Consider the following 26,221-nt stretch of genomic DNA (forward strand, 5'->3'; position numbering starts at 1 on the left):
CAGTCTGGCAAACTCAGTGGCTGGGCAACATAACAGTTTTGTTTTTTGCCATGAAATCATGAACAAGCATTGAGGTGTGAGTGGGAGCATTACCACAAGTGGGAGCATCACCACAAGTGGTTTTGCCCCAATTCTGGTCGTTTCCTTTGGATTACTTCATGCAAATGGCACATAACTTCCAAGCAGGATTCCTTATTGACTTTATGAACATAAATCAGGAACTCATGGTGCACTATTCCCATGTCCCATTATAATCGAAGAAAACTGTGAGAAAAACCTTCACATGTGACATGGATGAGTAGGAAAAGCAAACCTGTAATGTTTGGATACAGCATTAGTAATGTACTGCTTGATACAGTAATGTCATTTAAATATCTGGGTGTAACATTTCAAAGTGATATGAAATGGAACATGCATGTGAGGACACTGGTAGGGAAGTCAAATGGACAACTGCAGTTTATTGGCAGAATTTTAAAAATGTTGGTTCATCTGTAAAGGAGACTGCATATAGAACACTGGTGTGACCTATTCTTGAATTCTGCTCAAGTGTTTACGGTCTGTACCAAGTCGAATGGAAGGAGGGCATCAAAGAAATTCACAGGAGGGCTGCTAGGTTTATTACCGCATATGAGTGTTGCGTAGGTACTTTGGGAACTTGAATGGAAGTGACTGGAGAGGAGTTGATGTTCTTTTCAAGGAACACTCATGAGAAAATTTAGAGAACTGGCATTTGAAGCTGACTGCCAAATGATTCTAAGGCTGCCAACACACATTGTGCATAAGGACCACGAAGATAAGATAAAAAAAATTAGGGCTCATATGGAGGCATATAGACAGTCATTTTTCCCTCACTTTATTTGCAAGTGGAATAGGAAAGGAAATGACTAGTACTGGTACAGGGTACCCTCCACTGTGCACCATATTGTGACTTGCAGAGTATCTGTGTAGATGTAGATGTAGACATAGATTGAACTTGTCAAATTCTTTTTTGTCTTAACTCTTCAGGCCTTGATTTTGATGTCATACCTTAGTACCCATGTTTTGTGTCTTTTTTTAACCTTCTTTAAAGTTTAGATTGTTGTCAACTTAATTCAGCAATTCCCAAATGATATCTGTGTGATGTCATTTTTGGTTAAAATTCAAAAATTTTGGAACAAACTTTGCTGCTATTGTTTCATGCCCAAAAAATCTGGAAAAACTGCTTGGTGTGAGCCAAAGGATATGCTGACATCATTAGCAACCTCTCTGATTGTGATATTCCAGAACTATTTTCTTTACTTTTTCCACATTGTCATCAGTAATTGATGTAATAGTGTGTCCAGGGCAGTAGTTATCTTCAGTGTCTTCTCAACCCACTTTGAAATGTTTTTACCACTTGTAAACTCTTTTCTTACTCATAGTAGATTCGCCAAAAGCCACAGTCAACATTTCAAATCCAATGATGCACTTTATTCCATTTTTCAAGGAAAATTTAATGCAAATTCTTTTATCCATATTTGTTCAGAATTATGACACCTATAACCTTTTTGACTATCAACAATAAGCTACAAATTCAAAACATCTGGAAATGCAAACATACATCTGTAGCATGTGTACCAAAAAGATAAAAAGTTTGAAAATCAGATATATAAAATCCATAAAATTAAAAAAATTCTGTTACTTTGTGATCACACCTCATATGTTAAGCCATCAGAGAATAACTTCTGTGGTACCAGGGAAAGCTATTGAGAGCAAAACTTGTAGTGGAAGTCAGAGTGTGGCATGTATACAATAAATAATTGAGAACATCAGGTGTAAGTGCTACTCTGAGATGAAGGGATTGACACAGCAGAGGAAACAGTAGTGACCAGCATTAAACCAGTTGGAAATCTGATGGCTGAAAACATCTGAAAAAATTGCTTGGCAAGAGCCAAAGAATATGCTGACATCATCAGCAACCTCTCTGATAGTGATCTGGTGATTTTCCAGAACCATGTGGATGCAGCTTTTTCACCATGCAAATTTTTGCAGGACCATTTATTAAGAAGTTCTGGATATTATTCACATTCCTTCCTCCTTGTGCGGTTGATTGACATGTGGAGTTTCAAACAAACCATATGTAAATATGTTTGCCTCCAAATGAAAAAGAATATAAACATGTATATTATATCTAGAAATGTACCAGTCTCTTATTTTTTCATCCACCTCTCTCTGGCATTCCTTTCTGACTCTTTCACGTTAGCCTGTTCTTCAAAGCATTATCATCTTTTTCAGAACTCTGTTGACATAAATTTTTGGGTTTCAATTCTGAAGCAAGATAGTCCACTTTGAATTATAAATATTTCTTAAACTAGTACTTAATTTGGATTAGAAAATGGACAAAAAATACTTTGCTGCTAACAAGATTTTGTTATCAATATTATGCTACGTGTGCACTAAAGTCCAAAGAAATTTCACAACCTAAATCACCAAACAACAAACAGGGCAATCTTCCAGTGCTACTGTGAGCTAAGCTTTAGGAGTTGGTAGAAAAACATAAAATTTGTGTTTTGCATAACAATGTTGGAAATAAATTGCTGATGTTTCAAGTAAATATGAAAATATTTATAGCAGAAAATTCTAATTCTGTTAAACCATTCAATCCAAATGTCACAAGCTACACTAAGACTTGTATACATTGTGGCTTCAACTCAAAGATGTGTCATTCATGTTCCTTGCATACCACTTGAAAGATCACTCCAAAGTGAGTCTGCAGATCACTGCTGAAGGAACAGATGCTGAGTAACCAGATCTGGTGAACACAGTATGATTAAAATCCCCAGCCATGAATTGTTATCTGTTTCACAGAAAGCAGTATGCAGTATTTAATCTTCAGGGAAAGCTTTTGTCACACCATGAACAGTGCACAGGTCATTAAACAGGATGCAAAAACAAACAAGAACCACACACATCAAGGATTAGAGTGAGGAAAGGCTCATACCAGAGAAATGTAAAATACACTCCTGGAAATTGAAATAAGAACACCGTGAATTCATTGTACCAGGAAGGGGAAACTTTATTGACACATTCCTGGGGTCAGATACATCACATGATCACACTGACAGAACCACAGGCACATAGACACAGGCAACAGAGCATGCACAATGTCGGCACTAGTACAGTGTATATCCACCTTTCGCAGCAATGCAGGCTGCTATTCTCCCATGGAGACGATCGTAGAGATGCTGGATGTAGTCCTGTGGAACGGCTTGCCATGCCATTTCCACCTGGCGCCTCAGTTGGACCAGCGTTCGTGCTGGACGTGCAGACCGCGTGAGACGACGCTTCATCCAGTCCCAAACATGCTCAATGGGGGACAGATCCGGAGATCTTGCTGGCCGGGGTAGTTGACTTACACCTTCTAGAGCACGTTGGGTGGCACGGGATACATGCGGACGTGCATTGTCCTGTTGGAACAGCAAGTTCCCTTGCCGGTCTAGGAATGGTAGAACGATGGGTTCGATGACGGTTTGGATGTACCGTGCACTATTCAGTATCCCCTCGACGATCACTAGTGGTGTACGGCCAGTGTAGGAGATCGCTCCCCACACCATGATGCCGGGTGTTGGCCCTGTGTGCCTCGGTCGTATGCAGTCCTGATTGTGGCGCTCACCAGCACGGTGCCAAACACGCATACGACCATCATTGGCACCAAGGCAGAAGCGACTCTCATTGCTGAAGACGACACATCTCCATTCGTCCCTCCATTCACGCCTGTCGCGACACCACTGGAGGTGGGCTGCACGATGTTGGGGCGTGAGCGGAAGACGGCCTAACGGTGTGCGGGACCGTAGCCCAGCTTCATGGAGACGGTTGCGAATGGTCCTCGCCGATACCCCAGGAGCAACAGTGTCCCTAATTTGCTGGGAATTGGCGGTGCGGTCCCCTACGGCACTGCGTAGGATCCTATGGTCTTGGCGTGCATCCGTGCGTTGCTGCGGTCCGGTCCCAGGTCGACGGGCACGTGCACCTTCCGCCGACCACTGGCGACAACATCGATGTACTGTGGAGACCTCACGCCCCACGTGTTGAGCAATTCGGCGGTACGTCCACCCGGCCTCCCGCATGCCCACTATACACCCTCGCTCAAAGTCCGTCAACTGCACATACGGTTCACGTCCACGCTGTCGCGGCATGCTACCAGTGTTAAAGACTGCGATGGAGCTCCGTATGCCACGGCAAACTGGCTGACACTGACGGCGGCGGTGCACAAATGCTGCGCAGCTAGCGCCATTCGACGGCCAACACCGCGGTTCCTGGTGTGTCCGCTGTGCTGTGCGTGTGATCATTGCTTGTACAGCCCTCTCGCAGTGTCCGGAGCAATTATGGTGGGTCTGACACACTGGTGTCAATGTGTTCTTTTTTCCATTTCCAGGAGTGTATAATGCTTCAGTTCCTTCTTGATCACTTAGCAGTAGTCAATCATAATTTGAAACAGTCTGTTATATGTACTGCAGGGTTCTATTTCATGTCCTCTGTTTTTTTCTAATACAAATAAATGATCTTTCACTTGCAAATTTTATTCTCTTTGCAAATGATTTATGTGCAGGAATAGTAAGTAGTATAATTCCTGTCACTGAAAAGGCATCTAACAAAAATTTTCAAAAATTGATTTATGGCAGATGGCATTTTACCAGCAGCTTCACTCAGATATAGCACACATCTACTCCTCCCCCCCCCCTCTTAATGCCCACCTCTTCCACCCCCACATCTCTCTTAGCACATCATCCTTCCATCTCCATCTGTGCAACTTTTCCTTCCTGCTCTCTCTATCCTTCCATCTGCTCCTCCCCTTTTCCTTTTGCACATGCCCAATATCTCTGTTCATCTCATCCTCCCCGCCTCTCCCTGTCTATCCCTTCCTCTCCCTCTCTCTGTCCCATCACTTCCTCCCTATCTTTCTTAATACCCACTCTCCATATCTATCTGCTCAACTGATCCCACCAGCGTGTGTAGGCCCTGCAAGGCATGCTGATACTAACCGTACAATACACCTTCTGCCTTCTCTCTCTCTCTCTCTCTCTCTCTCTCTCTCTCTCTCTCTATCTGGCCATCCCCTCCTCTGTCCTTCTCAACCTTCTCCCACCTGTGCCCATCTGCACATTTAGCCACCACAGAACATGTTGGTAAAGCAGGCTAATACTATCCAAGCACAACACACCTGCTGTGGAGGGCAACCTTGAATGTGTTGACAGCACAGCTCCAGAACAACACGAAATTGGAGGTACACATTGAATATTTGCAAAGAAAACTAAGCAAAACCTACTACATGATAAGGATCTTAAAAACTTGTTGCAGCAAAGCCAGCCTGTTAAATGTATACTACTCCTATGTGCATTCTGTAATTAAATATGGCTTAATCTTCTGGGGCAATGCAACAGATATTAAACTTTTCTGGATGCAAATGAGAACATTAAGAATTATTGAAGGGGTAAACAATATGAAATCATTCAGACCCATGTTCAAAAAACTGTCAGTTCTCCCTCTTCCTTGCATTTTTATCTACAAAACATCAGTTTTCATCAAACAATATATTGATAGACACACAGATATCTTATTAAAAATGAAGATATACATGCATACAATACAAGGCAAAAATCTGACCATATGAAACAGGTGAGAACATCATTGTGCCAAAAAGGCACTCTACATACTGCGATAAAAATTTACAATGATCTGCCTAACCATATTAAATCAGTAAGGAAACTCAGTAGTTTTAAGGCTGAACTAAAGGGATATTTAATTGATCATTGCTTTTACAGTCTGACAGAGTACCTAGAAACCAAACATCAAAAATAAAGATGCATTATGAATATTCTACTTTGTATGTTGCCTCTAATGTTTGTTGTATATATGATTCTTTGGTAAATTACTTCAATATCTAGTCCTCAGGATTACAATACAAACTGTATTTTATCTTGTAAAGACCTAACTATGTCCAGTATCCTTGTATATATTCCATACAGGTAGGATTAGAAGGACTAAATAAATAAACCTACACTTCGAGGGCTATAAAGCCAGTTCTTAGCCTGACATGTAAGCTGTCCCCTGCAAAGCAGGCCCATAAGGCAGGCAGATACTATAACCACATAACATGCCTGTTGTGCAGTACAGTATTTATGGGAGAGGCTGAAAAAATGCATTTTTGCTTGCATCTGTGCTCCTATTGGAATCAGGAGGTTATAAACCCCACAGTGATGGTACTTGCGAAATTTGCAGTTTGTATGACAAATTTGGTTGAAATTGATCCAAGGGTTTGAATGGAGATCCTGGACATACATACATACATACATACAATCTGGACCCTCCAGAAAAAATTACCACATCTTTTATCTAATTACCACAAGATGCACCTTACGAATAAAAAGGAGCAATAAAAAGGATTCAGAATCAGGGACATGAGAATGCCTTATCTGTGGTGGCATGCCTTTAAATGACTTTGATGGAAATTGGGCTTATTTGTCAATTGGTGCAATGCTTATGCTAACAAACCCTACAAGGACGATCAAGTGTGTACCAATAAGACAGATGAGAACAAGTTAGAAGGAATATAATAATTCACAAGTAGCCCTGAATAATTGGTTATCACAAGGGAAAATTCAGCAGAATAAAATGAGTGTGGCAGTACCCGGAACTCCATTTCAGTGATGGCAGCTGTGATTTTCTGACTTGTATTATGTATATGAACAATGACATGTTGTGAGAGTACTTTTTCATGATGATACAAACTCTCCACTCACTGCTGCCAATCACCTTGAATATCCACAGTGTTTACACCCTCCTTCCACAGGCCCCACATTATCCTGTGTTGACCTCAATGATACAGTCCATGGTGTCTGTTCATGCAATTAGAAAATGGGCTGTACTGTGCAGGGATTTCATTTCTAGTGATTGTCCTGCTACCTACTGTTATACCAAGTACTAAATACTTGCAACTGCAATAATAACTCAAATGGTACACCATGAATGATGGAAAAAATAAGGTGTAAATTAATATGGAATGTCCCTCATAGATAATATGATACTGGGATGTTTTGGGTAGAAGACAAATAATGAGTAGCATAACAATAACCACTAGTTGCATTGCTGAAGCATTGAATAACTGACAGGCCTATGAACAAGACAGTGTGTTACTGAACTTTCAGACAATGGCCTTCTGTGGAGCTAAGTAACACAAAAGACACACACCCACAGCTGCATTGTCTTGGTCAACTATGTAGTCTATAGTAACACACTTCAGCTGCTGGGAAGCTTGCAGTACCTCTTGTCAGTGAGTAAGCACATATTGGTAGGAGTCTAGTAATCTTCATCAGTTAAAATAATACTACCTCTCAGGTAAATGACAGCAAAGCATAAGAATGATCATCTTGTGCACTCAGTTTTTATGCATGTGGTCCTCATTCAACATGTTGAAGAGGCTGTCCATGTATCGAGGGAACAGTCGTAAGGTTGAGAACTCTAGGATGCCCTTAAATAGCTCAGGGGCACACTATACATCAGAGGCCAGTAACCAGCTAGCTGACTGTATGTGGGCTACACAAAAGTTCTTTTTTTTAGATTAGTTGACTCCATACAGTCAATCAGCATGAGATTCCAGTACCCAAAATAAGCCTCCTGCAAATGAGATTATTAAAATCTTAGTGATCAGCTGCTGAATCATTCACCAAGAAGTACCAGAATTTGAAGTACTCTTAATGAGTAATGGAGCTCTAGTGACACTATGTCAGAAAGGAGGCTAAAACTTATAATTTACAGCAATGAAATATTTGGGGTAAATGTAAGTGTATATTGAAATGGTAGGCTAATACAAAACAGATGTGTTATGTTAGTTCTAGCTAGCTAGTTAGTTCTAGGAGGTAAGGAACCCAAATCCACCAAGATAGAAATTGAAGGTGCATGCTAAATTATTTGGTCAAGGTTCAGTATAAAGGGTGGGTAGAAACACAATTGGATCCTTCTATCAATCAAAGGGTTCGCCCTCTGATGTCACTGAAAGCTTTAGAGAAAATCACAGCTTGCTAATTCCTGTGTTCCCCAATTATATTGTTATCATTGGAGGACACATTAACCAGTTAAGCTATGTGGAGTGTGCTGGCGTGATTAAGGCTGTGTAAGTAGCAGACATCCTGCAAAACAATGCTTAATATCTACTTAGAACAGATGGTTCAAAAGTTCAGAAGAAATATGTTAGATCTAATGGAAACAAATAGATTGATTTCATTTGAGGATATCCATACTACAACTGATGTCAGTGACCATGAGAGAGTTGTAGCAACAATTCCTACCAAAACACAAAGGATAACTTAAATGAGTAGAAATTTTTACATGTTCAATAAACTAGAGAAAGAGACACAGTATCATATCTCAAGGAGGAAAGGGAATCATTTACAAGAATAGTTGAACAACTATTATTTCATGATAGCAAATGGGATGCTGCAGCACTCAAAATGGGAACCAAACATTGTCACTGTGGTCCTAATGTCAGCAGATAGTGTGCCTAGTGTCGAAATAATGTGTGTATAGTGTATGCAGTATGCGTGGTGACTAGGCATGAGAAAGGAATGAAAAATATAGCACTAGCCTTTTTCATTATTATATATCTTGTTTGCAAAACAATATTTTATGCCAGTGATAAACTAAGAGAGGTAATATTGTTTTAAACAGACTAGCCTTGTATTCGATTGGATGGAGGCTCCAGTTTTCATTCAGTCATCCTGATTTAGGTTTTCCATAGTTTTCCTAAATTACTTCAGGCAAATCTTAGGATGAGGAATACTATAATGCCACAACCAACTATCTGCCCCATCCTTATCAAAATAAATCTGCAAGTGTGTAAATACCTGTATACATGTCCACCCCCGGTAGCTGAGTGGTCAGCGTGACAGAATGTCAATCCTAAGGGCCCGAGTTTGATTCCTGGCTGGGTCAGAGATTTTCTCCACTCAGGAACTGGGTGTTGTGTTGTCCTAATCATCATTATTTCATCCGCATCAATGCGCAAGTCGTCGAAGTGGCATCAAATCAAAAGACTGGCACCCAGTGAACGGTCTACCTGATGGGAGGTCCTAGTCACATGACCTGTATACATAAATTACATTGTTTTTGGTATTATTAAATTATAATACTATGACATGCCCCATACCTTTGTAAAAGTGATCTGTGGATGAATAAAACTACTACTACTACTACTACCACCACCACTACTACAACCACCAGCTAGATAGGTGTATTGTGTGGTCCTGTGAGGTACTAAGTATGCTGATGCTGAAGTTTTCAACTTTCCACAAAGCTTAAAATCTTAAGCAACTTCTTCAAAATTAAATTATATTGGTTTATTTGGATCAGTTTTTTCTGTATCATTGAGCAATTTGTGCATGAGAGCTTTCCAAGTAAATGACAAACTAAACAGTTTCATGACTAGTATTGTTGAACTGATTGCCCGGTTGTATGATAACTCTGAAGCATTCCAAATTATTTGTGCACAAGACAGTCTTAAGTGTGAAGATGATACTTGTTTATTGTTTGTATTTTTTGTAATGCAGTATTATCTCCACTGTAAATATGATTAGAATTCAATTTAAATGTTATATACAAGTAACTATCTCTTGTAATCAAATTAAAATCTGGACACATTGTACATCCAGGGCAAGCTCATGATTGAATCGATCCATGGAACACATGTTCAATATAAGTAAATAAGCCATTTCTTTATTTGGCTTATGGAAAAACCTCAGGATCTAAATTTTACACTCTGCAAGGAAAATGAAGTTTCTGAATAATTATGTCTTTAAACAGTAATCTGTAGTGTGTGCTTGTGTGTGTGTGTGTGTGAGAGAGAGAGAGAGAGAGAGAGAGAGAGAGAGACTCTGTCAGACAGACAGTATTGTACAGATAATAATTTTGACAAAGGTATAATGTACATTATTGGTTACGAAGGTAATTGAATGTAGTCAAATGAAGTCGGGTGATGCTGAGGGAATTAGATTAGGAAATGAGACACTTAAAGTAGTAAAGGAATTTTGCTATTTGGGGAGCAAAATAACTGATAATGGTCAAAGTAGAGAGGATATAAAATGTAGACTGGCAATGGCAAGGAAAGCGTTTCCGAAGAAGAGAAATTTGTTAACATCGAGTATTGATTTAAGTGTCAGGAAGTCGTTTCTGAAAGTATTTGTATGGAGTGCAGCCATGTATGGAAGTGAAACATGGACAATAAATAGTTTAGACAAGAAGAGAATAGAAGCTTTCAAAATGTGGTGCTACAGAAGAATGCTGAAGATTAGATGGGTAGATCACATAACTAATGATGAGGTATTGAATAGGATTGGGGAGAAGAGGAGTTTGTGGCACAACTTGACTAGAAGGAGGGATCGGTTGGTAGGACATTCTGAGGCATTAAGGGATCACCAATTTAGTACTGGAGGGCAGCGTGGAGGGTAAAAATCGTAGAGGGAGACCAAGAGATGAATACACTAAGCAGATTTAGAAGGATGCAGGCTGCAGTAGGTACTGGGAGATGAAGAAGCTTGCACAGGATAGAGTAGCATGCAGAGCTGCATCAAACCAGTCTCAGGACTGAAGACCACAACAACAACAACATTGGTTACAGGATTAAAATTTATGTTTAGCTTTTTGTTGTCACACTAGTGTAGTGCAAATCTGTAATTGTCATCCACTGTAATGAATATATTCTTTGCATCAAAAGTATACAGCAGTTTTTGTTAGAAGTTCTGCTATGCAGTTTAAAATAGTTTATTTCAACTGAAATGATGTTTGTATTTGTCCACACAGAGACCCAATATTATGTGGTGTTACATGGCCATCTGAGAATGAAGTTGTAGTTCTGTGGAAAAATAGAGTACAGACAGTTGCAAAAATAATGGTCTGCATGATAGACGATGGGGACTGCCATGAGGTAAGTATCATTATGAGAGTATGTAAAATACTGAAGCGCGGACTGAATGCCCATTTGTAGTATAACACATTGGCCTACAAATTGTTTATGCACAAGACATTTTGTATTTTCTGACTTGTATAATTACTGTTCTTGTTCAGATCACTATCCAGCAATTACTGTTAAGGTTTTCTGATGTTTCCCTAAATCACTTATGGCAAATGCTAGGGTGGTTCCTTTGGAAAGGTCAGAGCCAAAATTTCCTTCCCAAGTCCAAGCCTGAGTTTTGTCTCTATGTGATGCTGCACCAAACTTTGCTTCTTCCTTCCTTCCTTCCTTCTCTCCCTCCCTACCCCCTCCCTTCCTTCCTTCCCCCCCTCTTCACTTTCTCTCTCTCTCTCTCTCTCTCTCTCTCTCTCTCTCCCTTTCTCTCTAACAATGGCAAGTCCAGGATGCAATAACAACAATATGGAAAGGATAGATTGCTACTTGCCACATAGAGGAGATGTTATGTCACACACAGGCACAGTGAGAAAGACTGCTAAAATATTTCAGCTTCTGGATAAAGTTGTTCTTTTGAAATATATTTTGAAATATATTCACAGAAGCACAGTTCGCACATACGTGGCCACCGTCTCTGGGCACTGGGGTCTGACTTTGACTGTGTCTGACATGAGCAGCAGTGTGCTTGGGGGAGTGTTGGTGGTGGTGGGGGGGGGGGAAGGAGGGGGTGTAAGGAGGAGGAACAGGGTGTGGAAGGATACGGATAGCAGGATAGGGGTGGAGGGTGGAGGAAGATGCTGTGCTGCCTATTGGAGCATGCAGGGACTTGATGGGGCAGTACAGGCCTGCTAGGTGAAGTTTTGGGAAGCTGCACTGGGAGAGGTGTGGTTTCAGATGCAGTTACAGTCAGGCCATAGTGCCTATAGACAGCAGTCAAGTGTGTGGCTTCTGCTTGTCTGAATGTCTGTGTGTTTTCTATTTCTGATGAAGGACTTTGTTCAGAAGCTTAAATAATTTTAACAGTCTTTCTCAATGTGCCTGTCTGCAACACAGTGTCTCTTCTATGTGGTGAGTAACAATTTATCCTTCCTATATTGTTGTTATTCCATCCTGGATTATCCATTCTTTGATTTTGTGTTATTGCTTTCCTTCCAGCCTACAACTTAATGCTGTTCATTTTCTAACTTGTTACTTACGCAGTGTCCATCCTTTTCTTTCTCTTCTTTGTTTTATCATCACTTTCTATATCACGCATGCGCTGACATCTGAGCCACCCTGAATCAACAATCTTGTCCATGGACAACACACAGCTACGTGATCATGCAAATTGTAGTTGCAGCTTCTTGAGTCCCACAAATATAATCATTCTTGGACCTTCAAATTGTTCCAACTTCCTCCCTCATCCTCACCTATTTTTCGTGTGTTTTTCTGTACCTTCATATGCTACAAGTATTTTGTTGAACCCTGTATCCAACCACAGAACAAACAAACAAACACCACACACACACACACACACACACACACACACACACACACACACACATGCACACATGAGCACGCGCGCGCACACGCACATACACACACTCTTCTCTCTCTCTCTCTCTCTCTCTCTCTCTCTCTCTCTCTTTTCCTTCCCCTATTGCAGCATGTGTGTACTGACTCCACCTAATTCACTTCCATGTGCTGGCTCTGCTCTTTGCACACATCCATCCACCAACATGTATCCCACTATTTTCCTCTTTTTATTTATTTTTATCTTTGGCGTCATAGTGTTTTCTTGTTTACGTTAGTTCATTTTCGTCTTCCTCTATAGGCCCTACTCCCTCAGGTTTCACCTTTGTCCCTCTCTGTGATTTTCCCCATCTATTTTTATGTATTTTTTATCCTCCATTATGGATCCTTGCTCCTTCCATGTGTGCCAATACAAAAAAGTTTCCCTATCCCTAGTCAGACCCCCAATCCCACATACTGCTCCAGCATTGTTGCCCAGCTCATGGAATCCTCCCCCAAACAGCCCAATCATCAAATTACCCATATCCAGCTGCAATCCCTTCTTCCTCAAAGACCTCTATCTGTTCAAACTACATCAGTCCATAGCCCTTACCATCTAGTCCTACAAAATGAAATAACTCAGGCCCAAACTCTCTTGCAATATCTCTTCTCCATACATAAAATTATCCTGCCCTGCAATGATGAATTCCTGCATCCCCTGCCCCAAATTGAAACTCTTACTCTCCAGGAACTAGGGCAGCATGCACAGTGCCACCTCAAAAAGCTCTCCAACCTGTTCACTTTCTACTCCTGCCTTGGACCACCACTATCTGCCACCTATACAAGAGCTTCCCTCTCACAGCCCTTGTAGTTGACAAGCCATGCCTCATAGAGCTACTACATTTAACACATCTTTGGAAAAGTTTTAAGAGTGGGCTTGTAATTGACTCCTGTGTTTCCACAATGCAGGCCTTTTCTTCTGCACCTTTTGGCGCAAACCCTCAAGGACACATTTGTAGTATTCCTGGTTAACTGGCTGTCCCCCAGGGGTAAATTCATGATGCACAATACCAGTAGAATAAAAAAAGTCATCAACATTGTCTTCACCTTCGACCAACTTTGCCATGCTTTTTTTCCGTCGTGGTGAACCTGGAGTCTTCCACTGCGAAGACTGCACTTTGGTTTCAGGATCATATCCATATACACATGATTTGTCACCTGTAATTTCCCTATTAAACAAATCTGGGTCATTTTAATCCGATTAATCAGTTCTTGGTACACTTCAAGTCGGTGTTGCCTCTGGTCACTTGACAACACTTTTGGAATGAATTTTGCGGACACTCAACAGATGTTCAGATCTTCTATTAAAATTGATTGAACTGCATAGAAACTTAAATTAAATTCATCAGCCATCTCCCTAATTGTAAGTCTACGATCAGAGCACACTAAGTCACAAACTTTCACAACATTTTCATTCATTTTTGATGTGGAAGAACAGCCGGACGGTGGTTCATCTTCAAATCTTTTTAAATCTGTTGAACCAGACATAAACATTTGACTGCCTTGTACAATATCTCCAAAAGCTGTTTTAAATAGTCTGTAAGTCTCAGAAGCTGATTTCCTGGTTTTAAAACAAAATTTCACGCAAACTTTTTGCTCCATTTTTATGTCCATTTTCACACAGACAGAATGTGGCAACAAGCCCAACAGACCCGCACTCAACCAACTGCCACAATGAACTGAATAAAGGAAACGCAGTTTCCTGTCAGAGGGTGTTCAAGGACAAGGCAATGACTCACTCCCCACCCTCCATGTACCTGCCCACCAAACCAGTAAATAGTAGCAGATCCAAACTTAACTCTATATGGCAGTGAAGATGCAAAAAGGACATAAGTGTATTCACACACAGAAAAAAAACATGAGTATAGAATTTGGTATAAATATACAAGTGATAAATCCTCAGCAACTGATTCTGAGACTCTAATGAAAGCTGATTCAACATGTATTATGTTGCAGACATACTTGAATTATTGAGAAAGACTGGTAGATAATAAAATAATGCACAAGGCAAGAAAATGTATACATCAAAATCATTATTCTTTTAAATGCAAGAGAGTTCATGTGGCTTTAAGGATATAACATTAATAGATCTAAACAGAGAGGAAGAGGATGCAGCACAGAAAATGAGGGTGAAACTTTGCTACAACAGCTTGAGGCTCTGTGTTTGCTTTGAATGCAAGTGAATCTACATTCCTCTGGGGGATTCATTTACATCATTATACGTATTTATTTTAGATATGAAATGTCTGCTTGTGTCTGTGTATGTGCGGATGGATATGTGTGTGTGTGCGAGTGTATACCTGTCCTTTTTTCCCCCTAAGGTAAGTCTTTCTGCTCCCGGAATTGGAATGACTCCTTACCCTCTCCCTCAAAACCCACATCCTTTCATCTTTCCCTCTCCTTCCCTCTTTCCTGATGAAGCAACCATTGGTTGCAAAAGCTTGAATTGTTTGTGTTTGTTTGTGTGTCTATCTACCTGCCAGCACTTTCGTTTGGTAAGTCACATCATCTTTGTTTTTAGATGTATTTATTTTAGATATTACAGACAAGAAATGAAAATAATAATAATTACACATATGTACATATATCTGACAACTTGTAAACATGTCTTTCAATATTTTATTAATATGAGAAAGTATTCAGTTCTTTTTTCAGTAAAAAGCCTTTTTCTTTCAACTCCAAAGTTTTTATGAATCATCTCTACCCTTTTGCATGCATTGTTTCAAAGAAGTGATGTTTCTAAGCTGAAGAAGGTTCTTTTTAAATAGTCAGACATGTCTTATCAAACAGATGGTAGATATCCTGGGCAGAAACATCATTATATTACAGATATTTTCCATGATTTCAATATTTTTAGCATCGCATCACATACTTGTACCTCCAAAATTAGTTAATGCAATTAGTATTTTCCTCTTAACCGTCAGTTCCACTGCAAGTACTTTCATCTCATTCCCAGATGTAAATATGTATTCATTTATGCAACTGGCAATACTACATGATTTATAAGAATACAGTTCCCCAATCCTGACTTCATCATCTTCCCACAACATGTACTTCTTATCAATTTCCAATACATCATCATCTCAGCATAGACACCTTACAACAGTCTCCTCCAGATAGCAAAAATAAATAAAAATGTTCTGAACACAGCATATATATTTCCAAATTCATTCAGTTTCTGTTCGTAGCTTCCTGTCTTCTATTTTATGACATAATTTTAAAATTCTACCTTTGTGTTGAGAAAAACAATCCTCTCTCTCCAAAAAATAACATTTTCCTCAAAAACATGACTAGGTTAAGATAAAGAATTATTTAACATGATCTCAGATTAATGTCATGACCAATACTCCATCTTTCATAGTTGAAAATTGATGACCCATCATATAATCCTCTTAACAGTCTGTCTCCATTTTTCCCGGTCTTCTGCATCTCAGAGTAGCTGACCACATGTTTGATGTGTCTTCTCCTTTATCTGGTCTGTCCATTGTCTCAGTGGTCATCCTTGCAATTTTTTCCCTCAACTTTGCCTTGGATGATCATCATTCCCAAGTTATCCTCCTGATGTCAACTATGTGACCAAAGGACTGCAGGATTCATTAGAAACAAATGCTGGATAATCTCTTCTCCACCATGAGTTCTGGAAGCATTGATTTGTTGGCCCATTTGTCCATCCATGATATTCTCTGCAGCCTCCTTTATGTCCACAATTCAAAAGTATCAGTTCTTTTGAAGTCCCCTTCATTATTGTCCACATTTTAATGCCATGAAGGGAAACTGCAAACACCAGACATTTCAGCACTCTTAATTTAATGTGCCTGGTTAGGGTTCGGTCCTTCCAAATCACTCTCAGCTTCAATGCAGCATCCCCACCCAGAACAATTTTGCATTGAATTGCCTGTGTAGAGTCAACCTCTTTCTGATTGCTGAGCCCAGATAGACAAAGTGAACAACTTCTTCTTCTTTTTCTTACTAACTGATAGTGTAAGTTTCTCACTTTCTCTCTTAATGTATTACACACTTAATATAAAATGCGCTTTGGTGAATCAGTTTTTCTTAATAATTCTGTTCAAGTGCTGACAGCAAATAGTAAAGGATCAAGTCTGATACCAGATATTTTCCAAATGTATCCAGAAACATGCATAAACACTTCTATGAAATTAAACAGCAAAGAAGCCTGGAAGACATTTAATAACATTATTTCCCCATAAATATTTTAAACAAATACTATAATTCTGTTCCAAATAATCTTAAATTCCATTTACCAATAATTTTCTATCATTCAAAACATGACAAAGGTTAAAAAAACATCACTGTGGCTTCTGAAAGACTCATTCATTTGTGTGGAGGCTTCTTACATTTTTTTAATTAACACAAACTATGGTACGTTACTCCATACACTACTGCAAATCTTCTCCTTATGCATGTTCATACACACATACTTCGTAGCTTTCGAATATAAATTGGCACTACTTGCTTCCACAGATTACAATTATTCTTTTTCTCTCAAAAATTTTCAGCTCAAAAGTAAGACAGTTTGTGTCATAATCAAATGTACATGTGAATTAGTTATGGCATTATCTGTTGTAACATTGCACAAACACAATATTAGAATTCTTGCCAATCAACTTTTAATTTGCTTCCACGTAAAGGAAAGTACAGACACACTGAAGGATGCTGTAAGAAGAACAAGCAAATTTTTACCTCAGAACTGAGTGTCGTAAATATTACATTGCTTTTATCATTACCACAAACTGGTATGCTACTGTTTCTAAACTGACAACAAAACACATTTTGATAAATTGTTCACCAATCAAGCTGCAACTAACTGCAAAATCATAATAGCTTTACAGAAAAAAGATGTGTGTTTGAAAATTGTAAGATATTTCTCTCTACACAGATCATTTTGCAGTGATAGATTTCATACAGACTTTAGAAACTGACATTGAAAGTTATTTGGCCTAGACAGTTCGGTAAAAATTTCATTAATTATATCAGGGAAACATTTCATTTCAGCATCAATGTAATCAACAACTGGTGAAGTCTTTTCACCCCCTGCAACTACAGAGTCATCTTTCAAAGATGGTTTTGGTGGATTCTACAGTTAAGGCTGGTGGTTCTACAATTATTGTTTTATTAATAATTTTACAAATTTCATTGACTATTGTTTTTAAATCTTTACTCAAATTTGAGATTTTTGTGTCAAGATGTCATGTAGATTGTTGAGCTAATTATCCTACTGTTTATAAGGGTTCCTCCTTTTTGGTGATGTTCTTTTTGTTTTATATCCCATTCTTTAGTACATCATTTCAAATTCTGTAACTGCTCATGCAGCCCAGATATTATTTTTGGAAGTTTTTAATCACACACAGCCAGTAAAAAATTAAACAGGAAGTAAAAAAACCACTACATATCTTGGCAAGTCTGTGTGCAATGCATTGTTTCTTAGGCCAGCTCCTTTATTGCTGCCTTCATTAGTGTGTTGTGATACTAGTCCTTTGTTAGGGAGAAAGAGAGAATCAGTTTATAAGTTCTTCTTTGTTTTGGCTCAACTGTCACAGGTTAATGGCTCCATCATGCTAATGCTGCAAAGAGATGCCTGGATTCTGTTTATCCATACATCAAATAAATAATACCATATGGCAAGAATACATTTTTCCTTGAAAACTATTTTATTCCATATTTTGCAGTTTTCACAAGTTAACACTCTTCTTGGCAAAATCTACTAACTTCCTGGAGTCTTGTAGCAAAAAGTGACACACTTCAAGTGAACAAGAACAGAGTTGTATCACTTTCAGTACAAAGATATATTTACATGATTGATATGATCATTGTCTTTGACCAAAGAATTAAAATTGATTAACATTTCATAAGAGCAGAGAATGATAAAGTTTTCTGGTGATTTTATTTTTTTGAAAAATTATGGAAAACAATAAGTATTATTGTAATACTAAATCTAAATACTCTTGACTTCACAAATGAACAAAACTGTGAAGTATATTGGAAACAAAAATTATTATGTTTCTCACAAAATAGTTAATTTTATGTCACCATTATGCTTCATCAATGTACTTTTAATTAAAATCATAGAAAGTATACAATTTGTGGTCTGGGTCTCAGATCACATTCTAAATTGTAGTGTTCTGTGTTCTTTGAATACTGAAGAAAAAAGTTGTATATTGAACAGTTCCATTACACTTGGAATGCACTTTGTATTTTCTCTGTCTTCTATACTTGTTAAGTAACATGCTTGATCACCCAGGATCATCAACTTCCATCCTCTGAAATATGCTACAGAAACACCACCTCTGCTCCAGAGGACACATGACTTCTACCCTCAAGAGGGCTGCCAACTTACTCCTGAATGCCACTGGGCTCCAAACTGCTTCATGAAATTACTTTGCATTCACACTTTCCAACCATTCTGATTCAGGATTGGGATGTAGGCATTTTCATTGGCCATTTCCTGCTCCCACAATAGTGCTTCTGCAAGATGATGCTTCCTGGCAATACGTTTAAAACTTTTTTTGCAAAAAGTTTGGAAACACTGTTTGTCATGTGGAATTTAGTTGCTTTAAAGTCAGCCTTGTCAGCTCAGACTGCCACCCATTAAGGAAGATTAAAGAAAGACCAGCCCCTCACCTCTAGACCAAACAGAAACCCTCTTCACCCCTACAGCCAGAATCTAGCTGTGGATAATCTGGCACACATGGGAAGCCATGGAATGATATGTTACAAGGAGCTTTGCCACTAAATTTTCTCATACAAATATTCTATTCTGCCAGAAAAGAATACTACAATTCAACTGAGAAAAGAATGGAAGCCTGTGTCTCAGTGATTAATGGAAATGCAAAAATGTGTTGGTTCTGTATTTCATGAGCCCTTTGTCAGTATTGGTGTGGGTGAAAAGTTGTAACTGATATCTTTAACAAATTGAAGGTTATTTGAGATAAAAAAAGTTAGGCATCTAAACCTGTACAGTTCTTCCCCTCATTTTGACAGAGCAGTACTTTCTGTATTGATTTTCACTTCCTGCATCAGAATCTTTCCAATGGAATACAAAATAATTGTTAAAGCATTGTGTATGACAGTGAAAAAGATTAATATCAGTGAAGAAAATATGGTCTAGTTCTGCTTTTCAGTTATGGAAATTAGCAGTTCGGAAGCCTAAGGTTTCATAACTGTAGTTATTCTGTAAGCCATTACTGTAATTATGGATTTGTCTACTGAATTTTCATAAACGATGTAATTCAGTTTCAGCTACACAAAGCAATGACTGATCAATTTAGGAAATAATGTAATTTACCTTCTGTCAACTTCTTCACTCTGCATTGATTGTTTTAATGAGGGCTTGCAGTAAAAAGTTTTGGCATTAGACATGTTTACCTTATCTTGAAACTGATATAGTCATATTTATCCTTTTATTCTCCACTGTTTCTTTCTTACAGGCTGTGCATACATACCTTATTGATTTTTAAATACTTTAAGATTAAAAGAGACTACTCATCAAAAAACAGAACCATTGGGTCACCGATAGGCACACACAAAGGAAAGAAAGCTTTCTAACTTTGGGATGGGCTAGGCATGTAATGCATGATTGTAGGAGCTAATGGGTAGTGGCACACTCTCAAGGTGATGTAAGGACCTGAATTTTGAGGGAGTGACAGAATGGAGAAAGGGAAAACTATTGGGTGGAGGGTGTGGGAACAGTAGGTTACCTGAGATGAGGCCAGGATGATTACAGGGGCAGAGGATGTGTTGTTAGGATGACTCCCATGTGCATCATTCACAGAAGATGGTGGTGGAGGGAAGGATCCAGATGGCCTGGGTTGTGAAGCAGCCATTGAAATTGAGCGTGTTGCACTCAATTGTGTGTTGTCACTAGGTGCTCAATTTTGTAGTGGAGTAAGAGATGCCGGGTCTTTCACATTGGTCTGCCATAGGAATATGATCCTTGTTGCAAGAGACTGTGAGTGGGAGTGGCATAGGGATAGACTACAATGTTGTGTAGGTTAGGTGGATGACAGAACAGCACTTTGCAGTGGGAAGGATCTCGGGTAGGATGTCCCTCATTTCAGGGCAGGATGAGAGACAGTTCTGTTGCTCCAGTCCAGGTTGATACTGCATGACGAGAGGAGCACTCCTTCATAGCTGGTTGCTAGGGGATGGTGAGAGGATTGAGGACTTAAGAGGATTTTGCATGGGAAATCTGTTTGTGGACTAGGTGTGGGAATATTGCCTGTCTGTGAAGGCCTTCATGGGACCTGCAGTATGCTCAGCAAGGGTGTTTCTGTCACTGCATCTACATCATCCACAGATGGATAGGAGGTATTGGAGGGATGTTTTGGTGTGACAAGAATGGCAGCTGTTGAAATGCAGGTTCTGTTGGTGGTTAGTGGGTTTAATGTGGACAGAAGCATGGCTGGAGCCATCAGAGAGGTGGAGGTGAACATCCAGGAAGGTGGCACATTGGGTAGAGGAGGAGCAGGTGAAGTGGATAAGAGAAAAGGACTTGAGGTTTTGAAGGAATGTGGGTAGGGTATGCTGATCCTGAGCCCAGATCATGAAGACATCTTCAGTGAACCTGACCAGACTAAGAGTTTGGAGTTGTGTGGGGCTAGGAAGATTCGTCCTAGATGGCCCATAAACAGGTTGACACAGGAAGTGCCATATGAGTGCCCTTGACTATGCTGTGGACTTGTTTGTATACTTTCCTTTCAGTGGAAAAGTATTTGTGGGTCAGGATAAAGTTGGTAAAGTGTATAAGGAATGGGGTAAGGGGTTTGCAGTCTGAAGAACAATGGGACAGGTAGTGTTCAATAGCAGCAAGGCTTTGGGGATGAGGTATGTTGTGTACAGGGAGATGGCATCGACAGTGATGAGTAAGGGACCAGGAGGTGAAGGGGTGGGGATGGTGGAATGTTGGTGAGGGAAGGGGTTAGTAACTTTGAAATGCGAGGCTAGATTTCAGGCATTTAGTTGGAGGTATTAGTCAATGACAGAGGAAATTCTTTCAGTGGGAGCACATTAGCCAACTACAATGGGGTGTCAGGATTGTTGGGTTTGTGGATTATGAGAGCATATAGAAGGTGTGTGTGTGTGTGTGTGTGTGTGAGGTGTTCTTGGGGTGAGGAGGGAGAAAGACTCAGGATAGAGGTTCTGGGAAGAGCCTATGGGTTTCAGTATGGACTGGAAGTTGTGTTGAACTTCTGGGATGAGGTCACTATGGCAGATGTTGTAGGTGGATGTCAGGCAGTTGGCAGAGGCCTTCTATCAGTTAGCCACTGCTACTCATAACCACTGTGGTCGACCCTTTGATGATGATTATGTCTGGATCTATTTTCAGGCTGTGTATGGCTGCTCTTTCTTTTTGTGAAAAATTTGTGTATTTAAGAAGGGACCCGGTGGGGGGGGGGCGTGTGTATGGTGAGGTCAAGTTGGAGATAAGGAATTCCTGGAAGGTGATCAGTGGTTAGTTAGATGGGAGGGTGGACGTTCACAGAATTTGTGAATACAGGGTTTGAATAAAAAGTAATGTTACTGATTTTTTTGCTGATGTGACTGTACTTCACAGCACTTGGTCACCCGGGGGGCACAGCATGCCAGTCGCCTGCAGGCTCTTGTCTCGGCAGCATCGTTTGATGAGTGGACACGTCACAAAGTCATCGGTTGTGGCACAACATGTAGCAAATGATCATCAATGTTATGCCATTAAGTTTTGTGTGAAACTAGGAAAATTGGGTACAGAAACATTGGATGTGTGTCGGCAAGTCTATGGCAATGATTGCCTGTCAAAAGCTCAGGTTTTCAGGTGGGTGAAGAGCTTTAAAGATGACCGGTGCAGCGTCGAGGATGAGGAACACTCCGGACGCCCATCAACTAGTGAAACTGACAAAATCATCGACCATATGCGCATTTTATTGAACACTGACCATCGGATGAGTGTCAAGATGATAGCAGACGACCTTAGACTGATAAAATGACAGTGTCCATCATCATCACCAAAGAATTGTCGATGAGGAAGATCTGCACAAAGATGGTCCTGAAGATTTGATCGGATGTTCAAAAGCAAGCACATGTGGACGCCTGCCAAGACAATCTCCATAGCCTTGAAGCTGATCCGGAATTTTTAGATAACATTATCACCAGAGACAAAACCTGGGTGTTTCAGTATGACCAAGAGACAAAGAACATGAGTGCCGAATGGCACACCACAGCATCCCCACATCCAAAAAAGGCTTGCATGACCAAATTGAAAGTGAAAGCCATGCTGTTGTGTTTTTCGACTTCAGGGGCGTGGTTCATCATGAGTTTTTGCTCTGAGGCCAAACTGTCAGTGGGGCTTTTTATTGCAAAGTGCTCAAGAGACTGAAAGCCAGAGTCCACCGCATGAGGCCACCCATCACTGATGATTGGAAGCTGCATCATGACAATGCGCCGAGTCACACCTGCTTCATGGTGGCCAGCTACCTGGTCAAGAAAGGGTCTCCAACGATTCTTCAGCCCCCCCTTCAGTCCTGATGTGACCCTGCCAGACTATTTTTTGTTCCCCAAACTAAAACTTCTCTGAAAGGACACCGTCATGTGACCCTGGAGAAGGTCCAAGCCGCCACGGCGAGGCCATCTCAGGGTCATACATTGAAGAGTAATAAGTGGTTGTAGCGATATCTACAATAAATTTTGCTTCAAAAGCTCAGTTTCATTACTTTTTATACAAACCCTGTATGTGGCAAACTGAACAGGACAGCTAACCAGGGTCTGGATGCTATGAGGGGATTGTGAAGGGGTTCACTGTGAGTAGGATGGGTGTTGAGGAATAGTAGTGCCCCAAGATGGGAGTAGGATGTGAATAAGTTGGATAACTTAGGGAGATGATGTCTGAAATCCTCCTCCAGATGTTAGAATGCAAGGATTTCTACTTTGCAGATGTTGCATATGTAGCAAGGATTTCACAGTACTAGTATCTTCTGGAGGAAGTTGAGGTGGTTCTGGGATGCCTGTGCCATGGAGAAGTGTTTCTGCAGTACCAGGTTTTTGCAGTATTGAGACTGGCAGTATTTCAAAAGGTGAAGGTCATTGTGAGAGGAGGGGTGGGCTCCATAGGAGGGGATTTTTATGGTTACACTGTTCTAGGGGGATTCCATGGCTTAAGCATCATTTAAGGAACAGGGAAAGGAATACTTTTCTGAACTGGTGAAGAAAGATGGAGCAGGGTTCATTAGGGAAGGGATGGTGTTAGAATATTTGAGATGATGTGTGAAATGAGCAAGTGAAAGCATTAGTTGGTTATAAGAGAAACTGAATAATATAGCATGAGTTCAGGGAGTGAAAAAGAGGGAGGAATTATGCTGGGAGCAATAGTATGGTTTAGTGGTTTGAGGATATTTGATCACATTTCAGTTATTATCACATGCAGTAAAGAAGAAGGAAAGACATAAAATTCTGATAGGAGCAATGAGTGAAGATGGGTGGGCGGATTCAGTAGTTAAATGTAGTGGTCAGCTGTTGGAAGGAGTTATAACTGTGATCTGGTGGACAGACAGTATGTAGAACAGAGTGCTTCGCAGTCGTAATGGCTGCGACCAGTGCTGTAGGGTGTCATAAAAATCACACTTGTTCATGGTGGTTGGCAATGATGAAGCTTGTGCATAACAATGTCAAGTGAGAAACTGTAGGACAAGATGCAGATGGCCAATACAGTAAGGCTAAAGAGGATGTAGATTATAAATAGTAACAAAGGAGGCATGCCTTTTGTGGCACCCTTCTGCACCAGTCGCAGCTGCTTCAGTTGCATGTTAGGCAGTTCTACGTACCACCTGTCCACTGGATCACTGTTATAACACCTTCCAGCAGCTAACCTCTACATTTAACATCAAATCAGTCCATCCCTCCTCACACATGGCTCCCATTAGAATTTTATGTCAGTGCATCTTCTTTCCCACATGTGATGATAACTTACATGCAACAAAATATCCTCATGCCACAAAATCATGCTCTTGCTCCCAGCACAATTACCTTCATTCTTCCATTCTCTGAACTCATGCTGTATTATCCATCTCCCATTATAACTAAATAATGCTTTCATTCACCCATTTCCCATCTCATTTCCCATTTTGTAACACCATGATGGACCCCTGATCCATCTTTCTGTGCCATTTCAGAAAAGTGCCATTTTCTTTGGCTAAAACCCAGTACTACATACTATTCCTTAAATGCTGCTTAAACCATGGAATTGCACCTCAATGGCCAAACCATAAAAATCTCCTCCTCTGGATTCCACCCTTCCTTTTACAACAATCTTCACCTTTTCAGATTCCATCAGTTCCCACCCCTCACAAACCTGGTCTGAAACAACTCTCCATGGCACAGGCATCCTAGAACCACCTCTACACCCTAAAAGAGATACATACGTATATTGTGCTATCTTTACCACATACACAACATCTCCAAAACAGGCCATCTTGCACTCAAACAACTGGAGGAGATTACAGACATCACCTCCATAAGTTGTCCAATCTGTTGACATCCTACACGCACCTTAGGGAACCAGTATCCATCAACAACCATCCTGCTCACAGTGAACCCCCCAGCAACCCCTCCCTCCCCCATAACCCCCAGCCCCTGGCTAGCTGTGCTCTTCAATTTACCACATCCTCCAAAACTCCCTCTTGGCACCCTTCCTACACCCACAGAACACAAGAAAACCCAAAACATTGTTATTATCTTTCCAGCAAAAACATCTGTTCCACAGAAGTCCGAGTTCTATCCAAAGGCTTCACCTTCAGACTTACTCTCAAGTTTAACCATGCTGGACTTTTAAAAGATCTACTCCTCTTCTCCAGATCCCTACAATGTGAATACTTCTTTGCCATCAGTCCCCCCACCCAAAGCCAACCTGATCCCAACACTGAACCTTGGCTCTCTCTGTCCATACCACCTTCCAAGTGTGACCCTCCACTTTCCCATCTAACCAAAACCAGGTTACCTTCCAGGAATTCCTTACCTCCAGCTGACCTCACCATCCTTCCCCAGGGTCCTTGCTAATAACACTAACTTTTCAACAGTAAAAAGGATAGCGATACACAACCTGAAAACAAATCCTGGCATAATCATCCTCCCTGTAGACAAAGACTCCACCACTGTTGTGATGAGTTACAGTGAATACCTAACAGAAGGCCTCTATCAGCTATCTGCCATGTCTGCTTACAATGTCTGCCACACTGTTACCATCCCAGAAGTCCAACATAACCTCCAGTCCATACTTAAATTCATAGGCTCTTCCCGGAACTGCTCCTTGAGTCCATCTCCCTCCTCACCCCAACTACACCACACACACTCATCTTCTACATGCTCCCCAGGATCCACAAATCCAACATTCCTTGACGTGCCATTGATGCTAGCTATTATGGTCCACTGAAAGAATTTCCACTGTTGTAGACTAACACCTCCAACCAAATGCCCAAAACCTAGCCTCCCACTTCAAAGTTACTAACTACTTCCTTCACCAACTTTCCACCATCCCCACTCCTGGATCTGTAGTTTCCACTGTTGATGCCACCTCCCTATACAGTAACATCCCTCATGATCATGACCTTACCAATCTCAAGCACTACTTCTGCTGATGTCCTTCAGGCTCATTCCCCATACACCTTACGAACTATATCCTGACAAACACTTATTTTCCTTTGGAAGGACAGTATATAAACAAGTCTGCAGCACAGCATGGGTGACTGCATGGCACCTTCCTGTGCCAACGTG

The 26,221-nt window shown here is 40.4% G+C and overlaps 1 protein-coding gene across 1 annotated transcript in view; it reads left to right on the forward strand.

Moving 5' to 3' along the window:
• Positions 1 to 26,221, forward strand: part of LOC126263288 (venom dipeptidyl peptidase 4-like) — a 276,946-nt gene that overhangs the window by 205,415 nt on the left and 45,310 nt on the right. The window contains exon 9 of the mRNA XM_049960374.1: positions 10,810 to 10,933. Within this exon, the coding sequence (XP_049816331.1) occupies positions 10,810 to 10,933 (124 nt within the window). The remainder of the gene's footprint in view (positions 1 to 10,809; positions 10,934 to 26,221) is intronic.

This window comes from Schistocerca nitens, chromosome 6 (genome assembly GCF_023898315.1).
Source record: "Schistocerca nitens isolate TAMUIC-IGC-003100 chromosome 6, iqSchNite1.1, whole genome shotgun sequence".
Lineage (NCBI taxonomy): Eukaryota > Metazoa > Arthropoda > Insecta > Orthoptera > Acrididae > Schistocerca > Schistocerca nitens.